We start from the raw sequence: 20,852 nt of genomic DNA, 5'->3' as shown, positions 1-20,852 counted from the left end.
CCAAACCTGAGGCTCCCAAGCCAGACCTAGCATCTTCATCTCCAAGGGCCTCGCATGCTAAGCTGCTCAGCACTGTAAGCATAATGTCCAGTGACATCTAACAGAGAGAGGTGAGAGAGCGTCCGGTTCCAGGGCAGAGGGCTGGCCCTTTAAAGAACTCCAGCAAATAGGTGGGACATAGGAAAGGCAGTCAGCTGAGGTGTAGTGGTATGGGCTTGCAGGGGGTCAACAACCCGTTACTATTTCTACATCAGGGTCCTGGTAGAGTCCCTGTCTCCAGTGTCCTAGAGCCATCCAGTCAGCATCAAAAGGGAGCTTTATAGCCACTGAGAAGAACTTTTTTCTCCCTTTTTGCTGTTCGAAGCCAGAGTGAAAGAAGGTGAGTTAGCTGCTGAGGATCAGCTCATAGGGTCACTCTGGAGAAGGTGTGTTTGACAAATGCAGAGGAGTTGTCCTGTGTACTCCAAATCTAAGCATTTAGGAACACTGAAAACACAGCATGCTTTAGTTGCAAAAGAATGGTGTGCAAGTTCTGTTACGTACGAACTTGAAGGAAAAAACAGTTTAAGTCTCTCTGGGAGAAGATATTAGAGCACTCCAAATAATTTGCTGGTGAATGTGCACAGAAAATAGTAGACCTAGTTGAAAGGTAGCACAATCCAAATTATTGTTATTGTTGCATAATCTTAGAAGGTTGTATAATCTTAGAAGGGGCATAGCTGTGACTGTCATGAAGGGACCATGCATTTTTTTAATTTGCCACTTTCACTACTAACAGTCAGGTACCATATAAGCCAGGGATGGAGAATCTCCTCTGATGCCAACACCCCACTTGCCCCATAAGCTTGGCCCATTGTCAGGAATGACCTGGAGGACCACAAATACGCCACCACTAAAGGTCAGCTTGCTTCCAGGACTTGTTGAAACAAGTTGCCTCTTCTCTAGGACCTGTCCAGGGTCCTGAAGGGCCTTTTTCTGACCATTCTTGCTCCCTGGTTCTGGTTGCTGGCCTTTTGGGTTGATACATAGCCTCTGCCTCTCAACCCCTGCTCTTGCTATTTGCTCTAGATCTCTGCCAGACCTTTGTCCATGCTCCAGTACAAACTCATACTCACCTAGACTTACTCTTTACCTCTTTGTCTTCCTGTCACCTATGGTCTAATGGATGCCATTCATGTGAGTTGTAGGCATATTGGAAAATTTCAACAAAAACAGAAATTGCCCTTGTTCACTTATTTGTCCCATGACCAGAATGGAAATCAATAAGTTGTTGTTTTCAGTCTGAAAATGATACATAATTGAGTATATCATTCCTCCCCCACTTTGTATTGAAATTAATGGGATGGAATAACATAATGACAAGCAAGATGAATAATGTAGTATTTGACCGCAGCAGAATGGAAACAGTGCTGCTTGCAGTGAAGACAGGGCAGAACTGAAGATGGTGCCTTCTTATGTCCCTGGCTGGACGTATTTCAAAAACCATATGCAGCTCTTTTTAAAATGACTTTTCTGTCTCCTGCTGAAGTCAACAGCGGGAGTATGGCTGAAATATTGGTATGTCCCTGCCAGTGGGTTTTATTACATGGTGATTGAGTAATAGCCTTGTGAGGCATGCAGAGCTATTTCACTCACCTCCTGAGCCATCCCCTTGGTCCTCTCCATCAGCTGCCAGCCTGAAATATCAGTATTACACAAGCGGAACTGTAGCAAAACCAAAACCAAGCATTCTCATAAGTCAGTGTCTTTCGTATGCTGTCGGTGGGTTCCTATTGCTGTCTTGTTGGGCTGTGTATGTTATAAAGGGGAGCCATACTAGGGTGAAGGCATCCTCTTCTATTTGCCCCCGTGTCAGTTTCAGTCTATTGGTTAGCTTTTCTATGGTTGTTTCCCGAACAATTTGCTACCATTGGACCATGTTCACTCCTGACAGGTCTCTCGAGTGTCTGGCTATGAGGCTTCTGGCTGCTGAGAGTAGGTGGGATATCAGTTCTTTATAATGTCAGTGGTCGTTAACAAAGAAAATGTTTAATAAAATTATTTTATATATATGTGTGTGTGTGTGTGTGTCAGTGTGTTTAGGAACACAGCCTGGGCAGGCCCATTTTCTCAATTCATAATGCCAACAAGGTCCATTCTTCTGGCGTCAAGAGCTCACACTATTAGTAGAAGAGATGATAAAAGAATTAAAAAGAGGGAAGGCACCGGGCCCTGATGGGTTTACATCAAGTTATTACAAAGAAATGAAAGATACGTTGATAGCCCCGCTGATTGAAGTAATGAATAACATATTAAAAGAAAGGGATATTCCAGATACATGGAAAGAGGCGTTTATCACAATAATTCCAAAACAAGATTCGGACCCAACTCAAATTAAGAACTACAGACCCATTTCTTTATTAAATACAGATTATAAGATTTTTGCTGGCGTTTTAGCTAAAAGAATAAAAAAGATACTATCAAAAATCATACACAAAGACCAAGCTGGGTTTCTGCCGGGAAGACAAATAAGTGATAACACAAGAAATATAGTTAATATCATTGAATTCCTATCCAGTAGGTGTGACAAACCAGCATGTCTAATTTTTGTAGACGTGGAGAAAGCGTTCGATAATGTGGTCTGGGATTTCATGATGAAAAACTTAGAGGTTATGGAGGTGGGCCAGGAATTTTTGAATGGCATAAGGGCAATCTACACAGAACAAAAAGCAAGATTGATAGTCAATAATGTTATATCTGAAGATATCAAAATAGCTAAGGGAACAAGACAGGGGTGCCCGCTTTCGCCATTGTTATTTATAGTGATTCTGGAAACCTTACTAAATGCAATAAGACAAAACAAACAAATTAAAGGGGTGACATTAGGTGCCAATGAATATAAAGTCAAAGCCTACGCAGACGATGTGGTCCTGACGGTGGAAGAGCCGATAGAAAGTACAAAGGAGATTTTGGACGAGATGGGGAAATTCGGCAACATAGCAGGATTTAAATTGAATAAAGGGAAGACAAAAATGATTGTTAAAAATTTGGATCAGGAAAAGACTGAATTATTGCAGCAAAAAACAGGGATTGAGGTAGTTAGAAAGGTTAAGTACTTGGGAATATGGCTCTCTGGAAAGAATATTGATCTATATCAAAACAACTACACCCCAGTTTGGAATAGAATAAAAAAAGATTTGGAGATCTGGGCCAGAATGAAACTATCATTCTGGGGACGAATATCAATGGTTAAGATGATGGTGCTCCCTAAGTTGTTATTTTTGTTTCAAACTATACCCATAATAAAAGGTATAAAGGATTTTAGAGATTGGCAAAAGGTGATCTCAAGATATGTCTGGGAAGGGAAGAAGCCCAGAATTAAATTTAAATTATTGACAGAAATAAAAGAAAGAGGTGGCTTCTCCCTACCAGACATGAGACTGTATTATGAGGCAGCATGTTTGTGCTGGTTGAAAGAGTGGGTAAAGCTGGAAAATAAAGAACTTCTAGATTTGGAAGGATATAATAACAGATTCGGGTGGCACGCGTACCTATGGTGTGATAAAAAGAGGGTCCACAAGGGGTTTGGTGACCACATTTTCAGAGGCGCGTTAATAGAGGTCTGGGATAGATATAAAAACATACTAGAACCAAAAACCCCCCACTGGTTATCCCCGTTAGAGATAATAGGGGTAAAGAAAATTAATATGAGAGGAAAGTGGGGAAAATACGAAGAAATGGTGACCAACGAAGGAGGAAAGTGGAAAATAAAACCATATGACCAAGTTAAAGGTTTTACATACGACTGGCTGCAATATTTTCAGACTAATGAAATGTTTAAAAAAGAGGTGAAGGAAAGGGGTTATGAGGAAAAAGAATCTAGATATCAAAAAGAGATAATAAACAATGAACATAAAAATCTGTCAAAAATGTATAGAATATTGCTGGAATGGAACACGAAGGATGAAGAAGTGAAAGCAGTAATGGTTCAGTGGGCGAGGGACTTTGGATATAGTATCCAATTGGAAGATTGGAATAGGTTATGGAAGGTGAATATAAAATTTACGGCGTGTACCTTACTGAAAGAAAACATGATGAAGATGCTTTACAGGTGGTATATGACACCAGTGAAGCTGGCAAAGATGTATAAAGTAGACAATAAATGTTGGAAGTGTAGACAGAAAGAAGGGACATTCTACCATCAATGGTGGGAATGTAAAAAAATTAAAAGCTTTTGGGAGGAGATTTACAACGAAATGAAAAAGATGTTGAGATACACCTTCGCTAAAAAACCAGAAATCTTCCTATTGGGTATTCTAAGAAAGGATATTGAAAGGAAAGATCGCAAGCTTTTCCAGTATGCGGTAACGGCTGCTAGAATTGTGTTAGCCCAGAGATGGAAGCAGGAGGAAATCCCAACTGTGAAAGAGTGGAGAGAAAAATTGATAGAATATGTAGAACTTGACAGGTTAACAGGGAAAATTAGACACACTAAAGACCAAAAGTTTATTCAAGACTGGGGGAAATTTGTGGGTTATCTGGAAAATAACTGTGATGTAAATACAACGCTAGCGGTTTTTAAAGAGGCACTGTAAAGATTCAATAAGTATTGTCTATTAGAAATAATGAAAGAAGGGAAGAAAAATGGCAATATGTAAGAATGGAATGTGTAAGAAAGGATAACTACGAATGATTGTCAGTAACGTTGAAGGAAGTCAAAAATGGATAAGAATGTTGTAACATGGATAAAATGTATAATTGGTTGGAAACCAATAAAATTTTAAAATGCAAAAAAAAAAAAAAAAAGAGCTCACACTATTAATTATCTGCTAAGCTATCCATTCTTGATCTCATGCATGACTGTAATGAATGTAATGACATTGTACTTGGAGAGCCGCAATTGATTTGTTGAAACTAATCAGGTGAAGGTTTAAATGTGGATTTGTAGAGTTGTGTGGCAAGCAAGAGGCCCTTAGATAATAGCTCTCACTCTGTGACTTCAGGTATGAGAGGGGGGAAAGTCATTCTTGAGCCCTGGAAGATTTCCCTTAGCTGATGAAATTGTAGTTTGATGGAGGGATTGATTTTTAACCTCCTACTGGCTGTGATTGGAGAGAAAGAGGGAGGGAGGGAGGGAGGGAGGGAGGGGGAAAGGGGTCTCTTGCAATCTTGAATCATGCAGGGGTTAGTTGTCATGAGGTTCATCTGCACAGCAAGTAAAATTATTTCTGATTTGTTTCACTGCTTAAAAGATAATTCGTCTCATCGTCTGCTTCTTAACAACATTTCAGTATTATAAACTCAAAGTGTGCCCTTCTATAAGGATGTTTTCCAGGGATGGCACATAATTCCCTCCCTATTGAGACCTCATTTCTGTCATTTAATGGCCAGGCAAAAGCATTTCTGTTTCCCAGGCGTTTGGGGTTTCTTGAACTTAGAGCAGTTTGCTTTTACGCACTTTTTGAAAGGGCTGTTACTAAAGGTAAATAAAGGTAAAGGGCCCCTGGACGGTTAAGTCCAGTCAAAGGTGACTATGGGGTTTCAGTGCTCATCTCGCTGTCAGGCCGAGGGAGCCGGCGTTTGTCCACAGACAGCTTTCTTGGTCATGTGACCGGCAGAACTAAACCGCTTCTGGCAGACCGTGACGAGTGCTAGAGTGCACGGAAATGCCGTTTACCGTTTACCTTCCTACCTACTGCAGTGGTACCTATTTATCTACTTGCACTGGCATGCTTTTGAACTGCTAGGTTGGCAGAAGATGGGACAGAGCAACAGGAGCTCACCCCGTCGTGGGGATTCAAACCACTGACCTTCTGATCAGCAAGCCCATGAAGCTCAGTGGTTTAGTGTGTACACTTTATTTTCAATTTCTACTTTTTCAATTTCATACTGTTCTGCTGGCTGCCCTGAGAATATACATTCAACATGGGTTCAACATGCAGCATACAAATTATTTAAGTAAGTCCTAAGAGCTCGCTTCTCAATCACAGCTCTGGCTTCACTCATTGGCTAAAACCGTTGACACACAGGAGCAGTCAGCTGGATCAAGTCACAGAAATTTCCCTTCATAGCTTCCTTTGTAGGAGGGCTTTTTCCCCCATGAAAGCTCAGAGTCTAGGGTCTCTTCCTGCAGGCACCAATGAAGCCTTTGTGGGTGCTACATTAGAACCCCTGGCTTAGGTCACCTGAAGCCTTAGAAAGCTGGCAGGGCTTGAGCGTCCAATGGCCCTGCCCTCTGGGAGAGCTCTTTAAAGGAATTTCGTGTTTCCTGCATGCTTGTGAAATAAACGAGGCTGCCGGGAATGGTCCTCAGACTCTGAGGGTGGTGGAAGAGCCACATCCCTCAGGCAGGGGCAGTGCAGAGCAGGATGTTGAGGGCGCCCCCTTGAGTGGGGCAAGTGGTGCATCCTGTGAATCAGAGTCCCCCTTTGGGCCTACACTTGGATCCTGAAGCAGAGGGTAAAGCAAGTCTCAAATAGCTTGTTCATCTGGATAGCATCTCTGCTAAAAGCAGCTTGAAATAAATGGGTTTTCAAAATGAATTTTGATTGTTGTCTGTAACATTACAAACAACACACACACACACAACACCCAGGGCAATTGGGGGGGAAAGTTATAAGTTGAAGGATGTATATGTGCATAAATGTGCCCTTGAAATTGTTTTCTAAATCAACTTACAGAGCCTGCCTTACATATGAGAGGAGGAGCAAGACTAAGGGATGACTCACTCACATTTGCTTCTTGCTCTTATGTCAGGGAGCTCTGGGCAGTGTACAGATGTTTGTTTTTAAATTGTGAGGTACATTTCACAGAGAAAATAAACAGTGTGAGTGGCCTCAGCTCAACTAGCAAGCTTTGCAGCTGAGTGAGGAATTTAAACCCAGGTCTAGCATTCTATGCCCTAAACCACATTGATTCTTTTGGTGCGGAATATGAAGAAGCAAAAAAGTACATGGTGCTTTGTAGCAAATAGGAATGTGCAGAGAAGATGGTAAATTTGTGTTTTCTCTCAAAAACTAAGCTAAGCATCTTCTTCTAGTGCGTATGCATGTGACTGGTGGAGAGTGGAAGTAAGGGAACTACTGTTAAATGTTTTTAGATGTCCTTGCTTTCTAAATGCTTTAGAGATGTTTTTGTTTTATTTTTAATTATATTGTTCTGCTACTTTGCCACCCTGGGCTCCTTTGAGAGAAAGAGCAGAACAGAAAATGTATTTATTTATTTATGAATCCCTTCCCATGAGGCCTCCTAAAACAATGGCATAAAACCATATATAGAACAATTGCATATATAAAAACAATTTAAAACAACAACAGGTGTATATAATCCATTCAAATACAGATACCAGGTGGGATAAAATCTCCACGTTGGAGGTTTGTTGAAAGAGGAATATCTTCAACAGGCAAAGGACAATAGAGAAGGCAGAGCCAAAAGGCAGGTATTGCTTCTGCACTAAAAGTCTGATTACTACATCACATGTAGCTGCCTTCAGATTTTGCTGAGTGATTTTATAGTACTGAACCTTTCGGAATTTTGTCTATATGCTAATGAAGGTTTGAGATTGAAATTTGTAGCTGCCCTCCTGCTAGGATGGTGGATAGAGGATTCCCCCTTCTGCATATTTTGGTGATCAGTTGGGTACGTAGCATGTGAGACAATATATTATAATAACAATAGCAATAATAATAATACTATGCAATCCCATTGCTGTGCATCTCCACAAGTTCCCATATATTATGATTATGAATTAAACATATTAGTCACTTTTCTTTTTACCAAAGTAGCTCAAAGCAGCAATATTAGCAACCAGCATGGCTGTGGCTGACCCATGCAACACAGATTTGGTGTCTGTTCCAGAGGTTTCACTGCTCCATAATGCCCACAGAAAGGAAAAGTCCTTAACTATCTCTCTTCTTTTTTAGCCTCAGTCCTTACAGTTATGATGAAGGCTGCCTTTCCAATAGCCAGGATCACATTCCACTCGCAGCACTTCCTCTGCTGGCCACATCGTCCCCACAGTACCAGGAGGCAGTTGCTACGGTGATCCTGAGAGCCAATCAGGTGTACAGCGAGTTCATCAAATCCCAGGAAGGCGCCTCATTCAGCGGCCAGGTTAGCATGCTGCCTTGGTTGGTGGCAGTGAACTGGAGAGCAAGCAGAAAGCTTTTCTGTATTTTGTTTTTTGGTGTGGAAGTTTATTAAACAAAACGTCTCAATTAACACAGGAGAATTAAATAGAAATAAAATTCTATATTAAGTCTATCACTTGATTAAATAATTCTTAGTTGATTACGCAATGAACTTTAATAGATTAATCAAGTTGAATACATCTGCATATTTTGGGGTGTAAGTAAAGCAGTAGCTCTGGAGAAAAGGAGGGAAATCATTTGTTTTTCCAACGTTAAATCAGCAGGCAATATCTCCAAAGAGGCACTTCGTCTTAAATCCCGGGTGGGGAACCATTTTTAACCCTGGGGTGCATTTTCTTCTGAGAGCCCCAGGCTCCAAATGCCAGTGGCCAGAGGCAAACCTTGGCAGAACAACTGAAGTTACCTTTATCTTTGTACAGCATGCTAGTTTATACGCATGCTCAGCACCCCTCTCCAGCCTCTGCACAGACAAGCAAGAGTGTGTTCCAGGGCACATTTCAGACAGGCAAAAACACTCAGGATAGGATGCAGGGCTGTGAGAGTGATGAACTGGGGAGAGTTCTGACGGCCAGTGAGAGAGGGGCTGAAGAGCCACATTTGGTTCCAAGGCTTCTGATCAGCTGAAAAGAACATTTATTATTATATAGGTTTCCCCTGCCAGTCTTTTTATCTTTCCTTTACCACAGGTGACAGCTGTCTGTATGAGTGCTGGGGAGGAGTGAGCAAAATATATGGATCTGTGATTTGTGCTGCAGTGTTGTGTTAATTGAATAAATTCTACACCATCCTTCCCCAGACTGGTGCCCTCTGAGCTACAGCTGTGTACATGTTACCATTTACTCCAGCTACAGTGTGTTCCCACCACTGGTGTTTAAAGCTGAGTACACATGGTGTTAGCCACAGTTCATATATGTATATCCTGTATTTGACACTTTTTCTTTCAAACCAGCTTGCATCCAATTGGAAAAAGCAAGCCATGGTTAAGTTGAAGTGCATACAGTTCAGACAGCTGTTGCACATGTGCAGATGCCAGCTGCCTTGAATAGGAGAGTTGAAGGGAGTTGAAGGCGTGGGGAAACAAATGAGGTGATGCATGTTGGGTGACGACACCCCACCCTCTCCCTGGTGTGTACAGCAAGTGCAAATGAAATTTGAAACTCACTGGTAGAGAGGGACGGATTGACGACCTTGCTTCGTTTTAAGCTGCTAACATATGCATAACCCAGAGGTCCCAACTGTCCCAGCTGGGAAACTTCTAAATCCTGGAATTTGAAGAATGACTTTTCCTTGAAAAAGAGCAATGAATGGGTTTTTGTTTTCCCTTGCCCAGGTGTGCTTGGTTGGGGACTGCGTAGGAGGAATCCTGGCCTTTGACGCTCTGTGCTACAGCAACCAAACCATGTCAGAGAGTCAGAACAGTAGCCGGCGTGGGAGCGTTGTAAGTGTGCAGGTAAAGGCATACACCCACCCACAGTGCTCCATTCTGGGGCGGCAAGGAAGTTCACTGTTCACCGCAGAAGAATACTGAGCATTTATTTATATGGTGCGTTTCAAGGGTGCTCTGCCTGTGTTGTCTCAATAATCCCATCAGCCTCCCTCCATTCCAGAAAAGAGGCAGAGACACTGCTTCATTTTTTCTTCTCCTGCAGCATCAGTCTGCTGGTCCAAGGGGCACCTGACCTACACTGGGCTCTACACCTTCAGTGTGGACGCAGTAAACCCTGTCAGTATTCTGTTGTACTTTACTACCTGTTTCACGCACAGGGCATGTTAAAAGTACAAAAACACTTCCACTGAGGGAAATGCTGGTCTGTGTCACCACCATCTCTGGCCTCAAGTACAGTCCTCTTCTGTTGCCTCACATAATTCAGTGCTCCCCTGTTCTCTCATTCATCTGAGCATCTGATGCCTTTCCTTAAATCCTTTGACTTCCTATCCATTTCCAGATCCCACACAGCCTTGTCTTTATCTTCAAAGACTTCCATTGCTTTCTCCTTGCTCTAGCTTCTTGGGCCCTTGCCTGACACACTTCTGCCTGTTACGTTCACACATCCACAGCGGTGGAGCTTCATGCTCCGGCACCAGGGGCTTGTGCACGTCCTGGGGGGCGGGGCGCATGTCCTAGGGGCGGGGCGTGCCATCTGCAGGGGCGGGCGGGGAGCAGTCATGAGGGCACCCTGGGGGGTCGCGCTGCCTCTTAAAGCCACTCCTCCAAACACGCCTTTTCCATGAGGCCTTTGGCATAACCTCCACATCCTCAAGCTCCACTGCAGGGGTAGCCAAGGTAGTACTCTCTAAATGCTGTTGAACTACAGTTCACAAAATCCCTGATGGGAGTTGGGAGCACAACAACATCTGGAGGGTGCCTTGTTTGCTATCCCTGCCCCACTATGACTAAGGTTGCATACACACTGTATATTTGAAGCGCTGACCCCTCCCCCAAAGAATCCTGGGAACTGTAGTTTGTTAAGTGCTCTAGGAATTATAGTTTTGTGAATTCTTTGGGGAAATTCATGGGCTTTAAATGTATGGTGTGTTCACAGCCTAAGACTAACCATGTGTAACTGAAATAATTGCGCCACCTCATTCTTCCTTTGCCTCCCCTTCCTTCTTGTTCCTCTGTTGTTTCCCCTGTGTTGAATTTTAGATTGAAAGCTCCTTTGGGCACTATGAAGTATCATGCCCACTCTCTTAATTACATCATCATCATCATCATTTACTACATTTCTTAGTTGCTTTATGCAAAAAGAAAATCTCAACAAGGTAAAATATGAATGGACAGAATCAGTTAAAATCCAGAAAAAGCAAAATGGTGTACAATACAAAATTCTTAAAATACTCATTGAACAAAACAATGAAAAGAACAGGTTCTACGCCACCTGACTGAAGGATGAACACTGTGGAGGAGGCCTAGTTAATCTCCCAGAGGCCTGGTCCCTAAAAACTGGTGGATGGTGGCACCAGGCGTGTTTCCCTGGGGAGAGCATTCCACAAACGGGGTTGGGGGGACACCACTGAAAAGTCACATTCTCATATGGCAACCTTCTGCCCATCCCTTGGGTGAAACACGTGGCGAAGGGCCCTTAATGAAGCCTGCAGGGTTTCTAAGGGGAGAGAAGGATTGCGATTTGTCCTTGCACTAGAACTCAAGGACACCCAGTGAACCTGAACATTGGAAAATGCGGGACAGATAAAGGACAGTACTTCTTCATGCAGCGCCTAGTTAAAACTGTGGAACTCCCTGCCTCAGGAGACAGTGGTGACACCCACTTGAATGACTTTTAAAAGAGTCAGCAGGCTCTTGCGTTCTTACAGTGACAGTGTATTAATGATGTTGATGAGGATGATGATTACACTAAAGCTAATTACTTTGATGGCTGGGTGACTGGCCCGCAACAGTTTGAGGAGCTTGGGGGGTCAAACACTGACATCCGGCAAGCCTAGCGACAGCCCACGGGGCACGTCTTTGGGCTGAGGGTCTTCTGTGCTTGCTTTCCGACGGAGTGTCAACGCGATTGCCCTTTGTCAGGGCTCTGACGCCTAGGCCTTGTGCCCTTCAAATTCCAGGACACTGACCTCTTGTCTCCTGGAATCATTGTGAACAACAGCTACTGCTCAGGGGGCTCCAGCCTGGAAGCCAGCCGCCACCTCAGCCGGAGCAACATTGACATCCCTCGCAGCAACGGGGAGGAGTCCAGGAAGCAGCTGCCGCGGAAGAGGAGCGACTCGTCGACTTACGAAGTGGACACCATCAAGCAGCACCAAGCCTTCCTCTCCAGGTAGGGAAGAGTGGCTGATTGGCTGATTGGGACTGTTACCAATAGACTGTGCTTTATAGTATTGTTATAGTTTTCATTTTCAGATTAATGGATGCTTCTGTACATTCTTGTGGATATGTAAACCAGGTATAGAGGAACCTTTGGCCTTTCCGTCATTCCTGGACTTACACCTTCCATCAGCCCCAGCAAGCTTGATTCAGTGGTTCAGCAACATCTGGTGGGCCAAAGGTTCCCCACACCTGGCCCATAAATGACCACCTCTTTAGGGCCAAGCTGCATGTAACATAGGAGATCCGTGATGAGATAGGGGCACAGGAAGCTACCTTTATGGTTCATTTAACCCAGAAGAGCTTGGCTTTCTGGGGTCTGAGACTGAGAGGGATCTGAACTTTTTTGACAGGGGGTTGAACCTGGAACCTTTTATAGGTGAAGCATTCAGCTGTAGTCCCCTTCCCGCGAGGACCCCTCACCCCCAGCAAAGAAAGCCAAACCATTTTGGGAGCAAGTGTTTAACTGTTCCCTGATCTAAGCTGCTCTTCCTCAAAAGGGAGAAAAGGGAGAGAGGGGAAAAATACTGAGTGGTCTTGAGCAATTCCCTATCTATCAGCCTCAATCTCTAATATGTGAAATGGGAGTAGCTATGATCTGCCTTGCAAGGTTGCAGAAGAACAGCTCTCTGTAAAAGAAATTTAAATGACACCATGCTGAAAGTTCCAGGAATGATAACGAGATTGTGAGGTGCTGCGTCCCACGTATTTGCTAAGCCTTTTTTTAAGAACACGTGAACCTTGGTGGGAGGAGAGGGGAACTCACCACAAGCTTAACATGCAAACAAGCCTCACCCACAAATACTTTCAAGCATAGCTGCTGTGAAATTTGTGTTGTCGACTGTTTCCAGCCTATGCCCATAAAACTCTTCTCTCCAACCATGAAGTCATATATTTTATTTATCCCACGTATTTTCTGCAGGGAAAAAGTACCTCTTGGTAATATTAAAAAGATTTAGTGGATTCTGCAGCTTCTGTTTGTATTGCTCTTGGCACTAAACAATATCACAGGCTTGTTGTCTTCACCAGTTCTCATAAGCTTGGAGGGAGGGAGTAGGGAATTACATCTCCTTTGCCTCCAGACCCTTTCATGGTTATTAACTCTGCGTGTTGCTCTGTAAATCATGCAGATGGGGCTTCTGGTTTTTTTGGAATTTTACACTACACTGAACAGAGGCTGTGGCCCATGAAAAGGAGAAATTCCCACCTGCCCTTAGGAGATTTGGGATCTATCCAGTAGGAGACCCGAAACAGTGGGCATTTTTAAAGTCAGATGTGCTCAGCCACTAAGGGCATACTTGAGAAGCTACTGGGAGGCAATAGTTCTTTCAGACCTTTTTACCTTTAGGAAACCTGTTGTGTTGATCCCTTGAGCATCAGTGAAGAAAATCCCTGCATGTCGCAGGGGACTCAGGGGAAGGTAGTAGGTCAAATGCACTTTTCATGGAGAGCACCAGCTGCGCCTTCTCAATTGCCCCATGTGCAAAGGAGGAGCACTGTAGAATATCCCTGATGCTCTCCTGCATCTGTACATTGCAAGGGAAGATTGGTGGCAGTGGGCAAGTTGTCTTTCAACTCAGTAGCTTTGTGTGTTGTCAGTAACCTGATCAGCTACCACAGCGCTCTGGGGCGCCCGTCAGAACAGTTTGGAAGCCACTTTATTAAAGCTCAAGTGTCCAGCAGCCTGCAGCAGAGTGGCAAAGGCAGCAGAGGTTTGTGGCATTCCTGGTGGATGGGAGACCCAGCTGAGACCCAGCTATGTCACAGAGTCAGAAGTGCTTGATCAAAAGTCCTGCTACAACTCTGTTAATGTGAAGGGGATGGATTTGCTCTCCTGACCTTGGTAGGCTGTGGGCAGGATGCGTAGTGTGACATATAATCAATCATATGAGCTGCACAAGGCTTCATATTACATGTGCTATAAATCTGTGAGTTGATGCATATACATTTTGAGCTGGTCGATGAGACAGAGGCAGCATGCAAAGATGCAAGACTCCCTTCCTACCAATTGTGATCTTTCTATTTCTCTTTCCTCTCTTATTGTTTCTTTTCTTTTTCTTTTCTCATTTATTAATCCCTTAACACTTGTGTCCCAACAACTTCTTTGAGGAAGAAATAGGTAAGCACCATTCACAGCTTTCCATAATGTAGAGAAATCTAGAACATTGGAGGACCACATGTGGGAAAAAGGGGGGAATCTCTGCATATTTACTTGGGAGCAAGCACCAATAAACACATTGGCACTGACTTTCAAGTAAGCATGCAGAGGAATATACAGTAGAATACATTTTTAAAAGATAATGTTATTTTGGACCAACTGACTGCTTAGATGTTCAGCAAACTTTCAAACCTACCATGATTCCCCCCCCCCTCCCCGTCATGCATGTCAGGAGAAATGAAAACAGCTTTTCTCCAAAATGTCTAGACTGGGGTGGAGGGTGGAGATGGCACAGTTCAAAGGGTTATAAATGAATTGAAAAGCTAGTTGGGCCACATAGTACATCATTTTTATGTCTCTTACATTCTGTGGGACCAATATGGCTGCAACACCTGGTGTTTATATGAAGAAACAGTGATACTTCCCTTCATGACATATGCAAAGAGGACTGAGGGTTTTTTGTTTTTTGTTTTTAAAGCAGCCTGGGGACCTTGTTTTGTTGTTTTGCTTCTAGAAACAACTTCACAGCGAATCCTACATGATGTACAGCATCTTGCATAATGTTGGCACAAAATAATTCTTACATTGTGTTAAATGTTCTTCCACCAGTTTAAGTGTCCGCAGTCCAGCACTGAATCTACAGTTGTCCAAACAAACATGCTTCCTTATGAGCATCATCCTGTGCGTTCAGAACTCTTAAGAACAGCATGCAACATTAACCACAGCATGATACGCATCCATGGTTGTCTGTCTTGTAGTTTGCCTTCTTCGCTGTTGCTTACAGTCTGTTTTCTGCTCTCTCCAGTTTACATTCTAGCGCTCTAAAAAACTATGCGGGATCAAGGACATCAAGCAGTTCCACTGTGCTGGATGGAGGAAATCTTGGGAAATTTGAGTTTGAGATCACAGACTTCTTCCTGTTTGGGTCTCCTTTGGGGCTGGTCCTCGCATTGCGAAAAACCGTCATTCCAACTCTTGACAGTAAGTTTTCGTGTTGGGTATTTTAAAATGCTTGCAAAATATTTGTACATACTTGTAAATAATTGTTAAAAGGTTTTGTGAGCAAAGACGCAAATATGGAAAACTCAAACTATAAAGCAGACAAGTGTATGGTTTTTAGAGCAGTGAAGTTATTTTGGAAGCACTGTAACGACTTCCAAATGTATCTTTTTCTCTCTGTGGCTGAGTTCTGAAGAATAATGAGCTGTGTAAATGTTCAGCAAACCTGCTTTGGCTAGTGTCCATGATGTCACCATGGCACCCACCTCAAACCCTTGAGCATCTCAACTCTTCAAAGTGCTTCCATTTTAAAAGGGTGATAAATGAGACATGGCACTTAAAAATTATTCTAAGGCAGGCAGTTTGCATAAATAATGAGGGGCGGTGGAGTAAGATTGATTACCAACCCTGAGTTTGCTTGGTGGAACATAGACTTCTTGTGCAAATTGCTAAGCCAGACTTACACTATAAGTGCAGGATCCACTGGGAATTCTCTTTCAGTGTTAGGTCCATCTTCATGGGAACATATGGCACTGCCTTATACTGACATTGACTGGCAGTGGCTTCCAGGGCTTCCAAGCAGTGGTCTTTCCCAGTCCTGCCTGGAGGTGCTGGATTTGAATCCCAGTGGGATACAGATGCTCTCCCAGTGGGATACAACCCTTCCCCTCTGTAATAAGCAACTGTTTGATTTATTAAATGAAATGTTGGTTATGCAGTTACTTCATAATGCTTTAGGACTATGCAGTAAACAGTATGACCAGGGCTTAGTAAAAACTGTGCACATAAATATCAGCTGACTTAAATATTACTTACATGTTGTGATTTGACAAGCTGACCAATAATACTTTGTTTTTATTTACTTATTAGCAAAAAAAAAAATTTCTGTATTGCCAACATTAAGAAAAATATTGTGCCAGTAAGCAGCATCATAGTGTCTATGTCCAGCAAATACACAGGCATACCTCATTTCATTGCACCTTGCTTTACTGTGTTTCACAGCTTTTCTCTCTACGAGGATGTGGGTGCAATTGCAGGCAGCCTGGCTGCTTCCAGGGGAAGGAATCCCACTTCCACCACTGCCCCTCTTCTGGCCATGGGAGTGGAGCTGGCTAGAGCTGAAACTTGGTTTTTGCCTTCCCGCCCCAGCAGCCGGTGTGGGGGGCAGTCTGACTTAAAAGTCTACAGTATAGTGTAATCATAACTTTTCTATGCACTGGGAAATAAAAAAAAGTTGTGTGGTTCTCTTTATTGCAATATTCGCTTTATTGTGGTGATCTGGAACCAAACTCACAATATCTTTGAGGTATGCCTGTATAAACAGCCAATGTTGTCAATGTGATGAGATCAGCAGTAAGATGGTAGACTCCAGCTTTAATATCTTGTCTGTATCTTCCACCTCACCTTCCCCTCTCTATTGCTCAGTCTTCCAGTTGAGACCAGCCTGTCAGCAAGTCTATAACCTGTTCCACCCTGCAGACCCATCGGCCTCACGCTTGGAACCTCTTCTGGAAAAGAAGTTCTACATTTTACCACCCTTTAATGTCCCACGCTACCAGAGGTTTCCTCTCGGGGATGGCAATTCAGCCCTCCTGGGTAAGTCAGCTTTTTGACTCCAAAAGCCAAAAGGCATCCATGGCCACACTGAAGTGATAAGCCACTTCGGCATTCAGGTTGTGGAGGCACATGAGTGAAAATCTCTCCACGTGAGTCAGTGAGTCAGGAAGAAGGTTACGCTAAGACCTCCCTTCCCTCCAACGTCTAGTTTTTCAAGTGGAGGGGATTTTAGTGTACAGTGGTACCTCGGGTTAAGTACTTAATTCATTCCGGAGGTCCGTACTTAACCTGAAACTGTTCTTAACCTGAAGCACCACTTTAGCTAATGGGGCCTCCTGCTGCTGCCGTGCCGCTGCAGCACAATTTCTGTTCTCATCCTGAAGCAAAGTTCTTAACCTGAAGCACTATTTCTGGGTTAGCGGAGTCTGTAACCTGAAGCATATGTAACCCGAGGTACCACTGTATTGAAAAAGTATTTAATCATGGGCGCCCTTGTCTGCTATTTGAAGTGGTATACCTCATGCACTGGTTTCTCACCTCTGTAAGAACTCAGCCTAAGATGGAACACACAGTTACGGAGACCAACAGGCATTTTGGTTGTAGAAACAGTGTTTGAGTTAGCATTAGAGCCGCTGGGTTGAGTATGCCTGGCGGCTAGGCCACCTAACTGGATTCTGCAGACCCGCCTTCTTACCCCAGAAGTGTGTGAGCTGGCTTTGTTGACTCAGTGCTAAGGGAGGGGCACTTTGCAAAGTTCAGAGCTCCTCCCGTCTCCCCACCATGAGCCCACAGGTATAGAGCAAAAGAATCCCAGCTGATGCAGGGTGTGTGTGTGTGTGTGTGTGTGTGTGTGTGTGTTTTCACTACAAGTTTAAGCCTCTCCCAAACCTATTTTGCTGACATGAGTCATGATAATTTCCCAACCAAGTAGCCTGAGAACTGTGGTTTTGAGATGGAGATAAGATAGAGTTGCTAGCACCCTCCCAAACTACAATTCCAATAGTTTTTTGGGGGGAAACATTTACATTTTTCAATGTGTTCTTTTGCTTGTTGGAGTCCTTCCAGATTGGGTTGTTTGGTTCTTTTGCGGCTGTATTCTGCACCAATAATTATTGATGCAATAACAGTGCTTTAATGGTGGACTGTATCTGACGGTCTTCACATTATTCCACGCATCTTAGCTGTTCTGTGATGCTTCCCCAACCTTACCACATTGCTGCCTGCTGGAGGAGCAGGACAAATAATAAACTGGAACATTTGTGGTATAAAAAGCCCTAAGTTTCAGAGGTCTACCTTTTTCATCATGACCCAGTCCCACTGGAATCTCTTCAGATTTAGCAACAACCATATATATATTCTCTGCACTACTGAAATCTAGAAATGTGCCTTGTTGAGCAAGGAGAGTGGGTGATTCTGATGATACCTTGAACTTTACTTAGAAGTAAAGTGCATTGATGTCTATTGAATTTTTTCCAAGTGAGCATGCTTTAGTTCATAACCCAAAAGACACCAAAATTGCATGCCACCATGTGCCCTAATTTTGTTCCACGTGGCAGAGGCAAGTACAGATGTGAGTAACCCTGACTTGAACATTCCTTGTGGTCTAAGTATATGTGATGTCAGCAGATCTATGTTACAGAATTCTGGTTGCAGCTGAACAGGTATATAAGAGTTTGAAGTCATTTCATGTGGAGGAGCGTGCGAAAGAGGTTGCTGAACCCTTTCCCCACACCACACTCCCACCCCCTTGAAACTACTCCCCATCCCTTGTTTGTCTCCCATTTAAACTCTGGGGAAAAGCCTCACTAGGGGCTAATAATAGTAATAATAATTAATAATGATTTATTATTTTTATTTATATGCCACCCATCTGATTGGGTTGCCCCAGCCACTTTGGGCAGCTTCCAACAAATTATAAAGCCACAATAAAATATCAAACATTAAAAACTTACAGGACAGGACTGCCTTCAGATGTCTTCTAAAAGTCAGATAGTTGTTTATTTCCTTGACATCTGATGGGGGGGGGGCATTCCACAGGGCAGGCATGACTATCAAGAATGTCCTCTGCTTAGTTCCCTGTAACCTCACTTCTCGTATTGAGGGAACTACCAGAAGGCCCTTGAAGCTGGATCCTGGTGTCTGGACCAAACAACGGTGGTGGAGACGCTTCATCAGGTACAGAGCCTTAGCCAACTAGGGCTTTTAAAGGTCATCACCAACACTTTGAATTGTGCTTGGAAACATACTGGGAGCCAATGTAGATCCTGTAGGACAGGTGTTAAATGGTCCCTGTGTCCGCTCTCAGTCACCAGTCTGGCAGCCCCATTCTGGATTAGTTGTAGTTTCCAAATCACCTTCAAAGGTATCCCCACGCAGAGTGCATTGCAGTAGTCCATGCGGGAGATAACCGGAGCGTCTACCACTCTGGCAAGACAGTGCACGGGCAGATACCTCAGCCTGCATACCAGATGGAGCTGTTAAGATAGCTGCCCTGGAGACAAAATTAACCTGCCCCTCCATGGACAGCTGTGAATCCAAAATGACCCCCAGGCTGTGCGCCTGGTCTTTGGGGGGCACAGGTAGCCTATTTAATAATAATAATAATAATAATAATAATAATAATAATAATTTTTATTTATACCCCGCCTTCCCCAGCCAAGGCCAGGCTCAGGGTGGCTAAAAAGCAATAATAAAAACAAGTTGAATGAATACAACTTAAAAACAAGATTAAAATACAACAATTAAAATACTAAAACATAAAAATATTAAAATGCAGCCTCATCACAGAAGGAGAAAGGAAAAAGAAAAGAAAGAGGGGGAGGGAATCAAATTGGCTCCAAGCCAAAGGCCAGGTGGAACAACTCTTACAGGCCCTGTGGAAAGAAATCAGATCCTGCAGGGCCCTGGTCTCATGAGGCAGAGCGTTCCACCAGGCTGGAGCCAGTGTTGAGAAGGCCCTGGCTCTGGTTGAGGCTAATCTAACTTCCTTAGGGCCCTGGACCTCTAGGGTGTTGCTATTTATGGACCTTAAGGTCCTCTGTGGGGCATACCAGGAGAGGCAGTCCCATAGGTACGAGGGTCCTAGGCCGTGAAGGGCTTTAAAGGTCAAAACCAGCACCTTAAATCTGACCCTGTACTCCACCGGGAGCCAGTGCAGCTGGAAAAGCACTGGGTGAATATGCTCCCATGGCAGAGACCCCGTGCGGAGCCTCGCTGCAGCATTCTGCACCCGCTGGAGTTTCTGGGACAGCTTCAAGGGCAGCCCCGTGTAGAGCGAATTACACTAGTCAAGCCTGGAGGTGACCGTCGCATGGATCACTGTGGCCAGGTCGGGGTGGGAAAGGTAAGGGACCAACTGCTTGATGCGGCGAAGGTGGAAAAATGTCGCCTTGGCTGTTGCTGTAACCTGTGCCTCTATGGAAAGGGAGGCGTCAAAGATTACACCCAAATTCTTAACGGAAGGCAATGGCACTAATTGGGCCCCCACAAGAGAAGGGAGTTGGTCCCTCATCCCCATGCCATCCCGACCCAGCCATAGGACCTCTGTCTTTGAAGGATTTAGTTTCAATCGGCTCCCACGAAACCATCCAGCCACAGCTTCCTAGGTCTAGGGAGTTCCCTCACCTGCCCACCCACTGTCCCCTAGAAACAATACTTCTGTGGGGATTCAGCCTCAATCCGTTGATCACCCTCCACCCCCAAACACCTCCAGACCCCCACACAGGAAGTTCACCACCTTCACTGGTTCCAGTTTAAACGAGGTAGAGCTGGGTATCATCCACATGTTGGTAAACACCCAGCCCAACCCCCCGATGATCTCTTCCAGCGGTTTCATATAGATGTTGAAAAGCATGGGGGAGAGGACAGAGTCCCGAGGCACCCCACAAGTGAGCACCCAGAGGTCCGAACACTCATCCCTCACCACTAGTTTCTAGACATGCCCCAGGAGGAAGGAGTGGGACCACTGCATAACAGTGCCCCTAACTCCCAGCCCTCTTAGACGGTCCAGGAGGATACTGTAGTCAGAAGCTGTATCAGAAGCTGCTGAGAGATGCAGCAGACCTAGCAAACAGCTTTCACCTTTGTCCCTACCTAGCCTGCAAGAGATCATTGAACAGCACAACCAAGGCAGTTTCAGTCCTATGGTGGGACCTGAATCCCGATTGGAAGAGGTCCAAATAGT

At 44.1% G+C, this 20,852-nt stretch overlaps 1 protein-coding gene across 10 annotated transcripts in view; it reads left to right on the top strand.

Moving 5' to 3' along the window:
* PITPNM2 (phosphatidylinositol transfer protein membrane associated 2) overlaps positions 1 to 20,852 on the top strand; it is a 196,018-nt gene that overhangs the window by 140,517 nt on the left and 34,649 nt on the right. For all 10 annotated transcript variants that reach the window (XM_081174673.1, XM_081174677.1, XM_081174671.1 and 7 more), the window contains 5 exons: positions 7,902 to 8,091; positions 9,460 to 9,579; positions 11,697 to 11,908; positions 14,919 to 15,094; positions 16,538 to 16,708. In XM_081174673.1, coding sequence (XP_081030799.1) covers positions 7,902 to 8,091; positions 9,460 to 9,579; positions 11,697 to 11,908; positions 14,919 to 15,094; positions 16,538 to 16,708 — 869 coding nt within the window. The remainder of the gene's footprint in view (positions 1 to 7,901; positions 8,092 to 9,459; positions 9,580 to 11,696; positions 11,909 to 14,918; positions 15,095 to 16,537; positions 16,709 to 20,852) is intronic.

The sequence above is a fragment of the Podarcis bocagei genome (assembly GCF_964188305.1).
Source record: "Podarcis bocagei genome assembly, chromosome: 16".
NCBI lineage: Eukaryota > Metazoa > Chordata > Lepidosauria > Squamata > Lacertidae > Podarcis > Podarcis bocagei.
The sequence above is the reverse complement of the archived record's forward strand: the minus strand, read 5'-3'. Positions and strand labels throughout refer to the sequence as shown.